The 7,426-nt window shown below is 36.3% G+C and overlaps 1 protein-coding gene across 1 annotated transcript; it reads right to left on the bottom strand.

Moving 5' to 3' along the window:
• Positions 1 to 339: 339 nt before the first annotated feature.
• On the bottom strand, positions 340 to 5,151 carry LOC127735137 (uncharacterized). The gene is made up of 3 exons (XM_052245226.1): positions 4,487 to 5,151; positions 2,667 to 2,767; positions 340 to 687 (listed from the first exon to the last, which is right to left on the bottom strand). The coding sequence occupies exons 1-3, from the start codon at positions 5,105 to 5,107 to the stop codon at positions 474 to 476; spliced, it is 936 nt and encodes a 311-aa protein (XP_052101186.1). The 5' UTR covers positions 5,108 to 5,151; the 3' UTR covers positions 340 to 473.
• Positions 5,152 to 7,426: the final 2,275 nt, after the last annotated feature.

Genomic DNA, 7,426 nt, shown 5'->3' with positions numbered 1-7,426 from the left:
AAACAAGTTTTGTATTTCAAAACTACCAGGAAATGTTAGTACTGATATACATAAGACTAACTAAAAGTTTGCAAACCTTCTTTCTAAAATTTTAACTGCTTAATTTTTTTACAAATAAAATCATGTTACAAAATATTGTCATGCAACTTACACACACAGATGCAACTCACAGACACACAAACATACACACATGTAAATATTAAAGATCAATGTACAAATGCTACACCATCAGTAGATTTCCTGGGTTGTATCACACACAGTGTTGCATTTTTACATCTCCTTCATTTAAGGTCCTAAAATTAAAATAAATGGTACAAAATACACACAAATAAACACACATTTTTGTCATCAAATTTTTCCATTCTAACATGCCCTGAACAAATGAACATTAAAGTAGATAACATTTATGTTAAAAAAAATCACAATTCATCTTAACCCACTCTAAAAAGACATTTATATATTTTGTGTAAGTGTTATTTACTCTTGTTTTTACTGCTAGTGGCCGTTTCTTTAGATGACTCTACTGAACAGTTGAGTAATATACTATCCTCTAAAGAGAGGGAAGTCCATGGTGATCCACATGGTGTAATGTCTAATTCTGAAAATGAATCATGGACACTTGGTGTAGAATCCCACGATGATCTGCTATTGTCACTGTATTCTGTAATTATTTCATGCGTTTTCGATCTAAAAAGAGGATTGAAAATTGCATGTAATACGTAAAGAGCTAAAAATTTAACATGTAATGTTGAACGTAAACTTAAGTGGTTAATCCCTTTGTACCAACTAAGTTGATCATAAATCTACAATTTTCACTTCTCAATTAATGCAGGGATATATATATTTTAAACCTGTCCTGCTAATATGCATGAAATATTTGCAGCTGAACATTAGGCAAACACCAATCAATAAACTGTATTGTAGATATCGAATTCCAATTCCAACATTTATAAAAAAAATCTTTGGACAGATACTTCACTGATCAAGTCTTAAGAAATCAATCACAATTTAAAGTGGCATCATGCATCTCAGCAAAGAAAGTTCCAAGATATAAAATCTAACACCACACTGAATAATCTGGTTTATGGTTTACATATTTCCCTGGGTTTTTAACTTTATTTGGACTCTTGAAAGAAAACTTTGGAGATTAGTACATTGTTATTTTTTTTTTATATCTTATTACATATAAATTTCATATCAAACATCCTATCTCGTGAAACCACATCAGACAATCGTCACCTGACACCACAGCAGACATTTCACCAACTGAACCCACGCCTGACATCCAATTATCTGATATCCAATCCTAAATTTCACCACCAGAAATCCCAACAGACATTTCACTTCCCGAGATATCGTATCACATGAGAATACATCAGCCACACAATTGCCTAATTAAGAACGCATCATACATTTCACCAGCTGAGTTCCTATTAGACATCTCACAATCAGAGTCCTGGGATCACATCATATATCTCATCACTTCACACTACGTCACACATTGCACTACACGAGACCCTATCACACATCCGTTCACCTGACACTACACCAGACATCTCATCACTTGACACTACATCAGATATTTCACTATCCGAGATAATCTCAGACATCCTATCACCTGATCAGGTCACAGCAGATATCTCATTACCTAAGACCACACAAGATATCTCATCACTTGACACTACATCACACATTTCACTGCCCGATATAATCTCAGACAATTTATCACTTGACACTGCATCAGATATTTCACTACCCGAGTTAATCTCAGACATCCAATCGCCTGAGGTCACACCAGATATCTCATTAGGCTAGCTAAGACCACACAAGATATCTCATCACTTGACACTACATCACACATTTCACTGCCCGATATAATCTCATACATTTTCTACATTTGAAAATGCCTGTACCAAGTCAGGAATATGACAGTTGTTGTCCATTCGTTTGATGTGTTTTGTCATTTGATTTTGCCATGTGATTAGGGACTTTCCGATTGAATTTTCCTCGGAGTTCAGTATTTTTGTGATTTTACTTTATACATCTTATCACTTGCGACCACTTCAGTCATTTCTTTCCCTGAGATCACATCATACATCTCATCATTTGACACTACATCAGATATTTCATTACCAGAGACCCTATCAGACATCCGATACATGACATCACATAAGACATCAAGAGATGATCTCTTGACACTACGTATGTATCAGATCAGTATTTTACTACCAGAGATAATATGGGAATCTTGTAACCTGAAACCACATCAGCCATCTTATTTCCGGATACCACACCAGACATATTGGGTCAAAATAAACATCTGACCAGACTACTACAGATCACATTTTCAGAGATAAAAACGCGAATCTCTGAACCTGCCATGATTATGAGATAACATTAAGCATTATAATCAGGTGTCTACCTCTAAGATCATATAGCTGACCTGAGACTACTATAACACACATGTGTTATAGTAGCATCAGAGCTGACATTTAACAAGTTAACAAGTTGAGATAACGTTAGATTTCTGACCTGAGTCACCTCATATATGAGAATATATCTCATCTACCACGATAGAAAACCACAGACTTTAACCGATTTACTGAATTAGATCAAACCATTCGCCCTTTCATAAGTATTCAAGCACAAGTCTTATCTTAAGGTACCTCTTTATTGGAATACACGGAGGAGCCAAACTTTCAGAGGCCGGTGTTGTAGTTGAGCCATCTGATAAAACGAATTTTCCATGCCTCCAGATGCTGTTGTCCTAAAAATAAATCAGAAATGACACCTTTATTACAATTCTTTCGTAAAATTGGGCACTGATAAAAGTGAAAAATCCATAAGGAACTCGGAATGCCGAATGTGGAGAAATGTTGTTCATTGGTAATTGTACACTTAACTTGTAAAGAATGCACTGTAAGCCACCGAGTAAGGGATACACCGCATTTAAAACATTACTTAATTTAATGGCATTAACATAAAAAAAGATCTACGAGGTACACGATTTCGTGCAGGAAAAGTGCCATGTTTGCATGTTAAACAACCATTGCGACAACTCTTTGATGTTTGTTAAGTGGCCTGTTGCAAGGCAAAATTTCTGCCCGTATCCGACACGCCCTTATTTTCCAGAGGCAATCGACATTTCTCCCCCTTCATCTCTGCCGACCAAGTTTGCATTGAATATGCATGAACTATTTTCCACTTGACGTCAGGCAACTGGCAAACATCAATCGAGATGGAAGGTCTACACCATACATGCTGTCTACGAATAAGGATACTGTTATAACTTATCATTATTAACATAATTATTATGATTAGTTTTATTAAGATCTGAAACTTTAGATATAAAAGTCTTTCTCACTGGACATATTCAGTTGCAATATCAATGTTCTATGATGAAGTCTTTTCTTTACTCGCTTAGAATTAGAATTAAGCGTAATTGGTAGTGTTTGAATAAGTTCACAATATAATTACTTTTATCGTGCAGTATAAGCAACTTTAATTTTTTTTAAAGAATGGTATAAATCAAAGAAAGACTTATTCCAATGCAGAAAACAAAATTGGAAATACAAAAATTCCTTTCGAATCCTGCGTTGAAGATTTACGGACGCCATCATAATTTGGATGACCGTCATGAGGGTCTAGGTGGGGGCCTTCATGTCTGTATTCTTTAATTTTTTAGGCCATTATTCTCGTTAAGTAATCTCTATTCTTTTTTTGGGGGTCTATTTTTTTCTATTCTTTATATTTTTTGCCCACTATTCTTTATATTTTTTGACCATTATTCTCTATTCTTTATATTTTTGCCCATTATTCTCTATTCTGTAAACCCCCATCCACACCCTCCGTTGTGGAATATCTGTGTCACTTATGACAACGGATAGGTTAGACTTGTCGTTCCGCTTTTGTTCTTGCCTAACTTACATTTCAATAGTGGAACAGAAACTGCACACCCTCTTGAAACACCCGAATTCACCCCTGATTTTGGTCGGGCTCATGTTGCTCAATATTTAATTTTTCATTTGTGAAGTGTTTTGTGGACTGTTAAAATTGTTTGTCTTTTCTTCTGGCATTTTTTATTTTGGCCATGGTGTTATAAAAATAAGAAAATGTGAAATGATTGCCAATGAGACAACTCTCCATAAGAGAACAAACGACTAGAAATTAACTATAGGTCACCGTACGACCTTCAACAATGAGCAAAACCCGTACCGCATAGTTAGATATAAAAGGTCCAGAAAATGTAACTTGTAAATGCTGTATATACAGCAGTAGTGGATTCAGTTTGGGGGGGGGGGGGGGGAGGGAGGGCGTAGATGTCTATACCCCCTTTGATTGAAAAATATATGATTTTTTGCATAAAATCGTTCACAAATATCTTCATCTCGCTCCACTAGGCAGTTTGTAAACCGTTTTATGGATTTAAGGCCCCCTTTTGGACAATCCTGGATCCGCCCCTGTACTGTTATTATCATATAACTACCTCACTATTCCATGCTAAGTTAGTAATAGTATTGGTGCCTGTGTATTCGGCATCTGAAAAGTTAGAAACACCACCGTTACTTTCACCATTTGTACTATGACAAGACGAATATTCTGATTGCGAAACTGGTCTGAAACTATGGCTCATTTGTATAAAATGTCTTAGTTTATTTTCCACCGAATCGTTGAAGCGGGCAATATGTTGTTTTCCAGTTGACGGGGATACCAGTCTTCGTTTATTTTTACGCCTGAACATCTCCGGACCATGAGCATTTTCTTCTACGTTTCGTATGCAACATTTAATTGGTTTGGTCTGCGTATCCTTTGGATAATCCATCTCTAGAAATGACTTTAAAAATGACACAGACTTGCGATGGTTTGTTCCATTACAGCTGTCGGGTACATCATTTCGTTTAACGATTGCTTCAATTGGTTTTTCTGTAGTTTCTAAACCTTCATCTGGTTCATTTTTGTTCGTTGACTTGTGAAGCCATTTACGGGAATCTTTTTTGAATCGTCTACCATTGGATATGATTGGATACTTTTCACATGGCAATTCCTCAGTTTGTTCTTCTTTTATTGTTTTACATCCAAAATCATCAAGATTCGGGAATTTAAACATTGTCGCTTTGCATCTTTGCCGGTGCACATAACGTTACTTTTAGAATGGCTTTAATTGACGTGCGTTGTCAATGCGACGGGGAAACGTCATAAATAACTTTTACATCGGGATAGTCTATATGGGATCAGTCATGATTTGATTCAAGTTTTTCTTATCAACAAAGGGTGTAGGTTTACATCAATGAAAAATGTTAAAAACAAGAAACTAAACAGGAGGCTACCATTTATCAAGGATTAATTGATGTTTACAGGTTTTTTTTTTTTATGTTGTTCTGTTACAACATCGTCTCAGGTTAAAAGGGGGCGCTAAAATGATGTTTAACTCGATCACATTCTTTTTGTCCGTATTTCAAGTTAGGAGCCTTTCTACCACATCTGTTTTAGTTTATTGCTTTATCAGGTCTAAAGGTTTTTTCGTTCGAATTGTTTAGATCACGTTTTGTCATGCCGGTGTCCTTTATAGCTTACTATACGGTACGGGTTTTGCTCATTGTGGAAGGCCACATGGTAAACTTCAGTTGCTTATACCCTCGTCATTTGGTCTCTGGTGGATAGTTGTCTTATTGGCAATCATACCACATCTCCTTATTTTTTGCATATTCACAGCATAATTTCAACGTTATGATATCTTATTTGGCGTAAAGACAATCATGCAATTTGACGAGTTACTTTGGAGGGGTTATGACACAGGCACTTGTCACAGAAATTTTTTTTCCTATATTAAATAGGAAATTCTTTTTCTGAGACAAGTGCTCGAGGGTTATGAATCTGTGGACAAAAAAATAAGTTCAATGGTAATTAATGTTGAAATCAGGACAATGCAGTATAATGACGGGGGAAAAACTGGATCGAGATCCAATTTTTCCGGTGGGAAAAATTGGCATGATCCCACTTTTCCCCTTCAGCGTGATTGCGGGGAGTGGGGGGGGGGGGGGGGGGGAGGGGTGAACTAGGATCAGGCCTATTTTACCCCTAGTAGCACGAGAAGCTTTTTTTCCCCTGGTAATTTAACGTCGGCGACGTCAGTTAGACATTTTTATCCAAAAAAAGAATAGTGACTTTTTTTATTAGTTTAGCGGTACCAAACCTTCTACGTATTAATATACATTTGATATTATTAGTTACATAGTGTGCTAGAGACCCTAATACGATTTATATGGGGTCAGTAAATTCCATATGGGGTGACTTTAACCGAAAGGAATGGACAGTACATCTAACAGTTAGATGGCCGCCATTAGGAAAGGCTACAACTAAAAGAGAGACCTCAAAGTAAAAGAACTCATCGAAAGCACGGACAGACAGAAATTCTTGCCGCCTTAAAGCTTTCATTCAGAAGAAGAAGTCCGTCCGATACGGATGAAACTTCATCAAATCCAGAGGAGATAGGTACACTCGCTCCAACCAGCATGGGAGACGTGGAAGTACAGGAATTACCGCATCAACCGAATGCAGAAATATACCCCCATCAGTTGGAGCTGTACAAAATCTACAAAAAGATCCCATCTGCCCTAAAGGTGCCGAGGGTCGACCACCATCCAGCACAAATGAGGCAATATCCACCGGAGTTACATTCAACAATGAGAAAACCCTATACCATATAGTCGGCTATAAAATGCCCCGACAATAAAAATGTGAAACAATTTAAACGAGAAAACTAACGGCCTAATTCATAACAAAATAATTTACGAAAAAAAAAACATGACCGACATGAACCAACAACAACCACTGTACTACATGCTCCTGGCTTTGAAATGGCACATAAAGAATGTGGCGGCTTTAAACATTCAACCCTCCCCAAACAAACCTGGAACAACACACCATAAGAAAAAAACTCTAAAATAGCAGTTGCAATTGGCTTCACTAAAAATGTCGGTACGGTGCAAAATAAATCATTTTTTACATAATAAAAACAATTCGCAGTTACTGAAAGCTATTTCAAAGCCAATTACAACTAATAAAAATCGTATTCTCCCAGACTGGTTTTTCTTTAATAACGAAATAACTACTAACGATATTTATATCTATGAGACAATGCTACATTCATATAAAAAAAAGGAAAACAAGCATGCAGAGACGTACATTAACTGCGAAAACATGTATATTTATTATGGTTGTGAAACGACAGTTTGTCAACCGGATATAGATAAGACTATTAAATTTTCAAGCTTTACTTGCATCATTGAAATACAAGTTAGAGACGTACATTAACTGCGAAAACATGTATATTTATTATGGTTGTGAAACGACAGTTTGTCAACCGGATATAGATAAGACTATTAAATTTTCAAGCTTTACTTGCATCATTGAAATACAAGTTTAC

Source organism: Mytilus californianus, unplaced genomic scaffold (assembly GCF_021869535.1).
Source record: "Mytilus californianus isolate M0D057914Y unplaced genomic scaffold, xbMytCali1.0.p SCAF_3, whole genome shotgun sequence".
Taxonomy (NCBI): Eukaryota; Metazoa; Mollusca; class Bivalvia; order Mytilida; family Mytilidae; genus Mytilus; species Mytilus californianus.
Note: the sequence above shows the minus strand (reverse complement) of the source record. Positions and strands in the feature narration are given on the sequence as shown.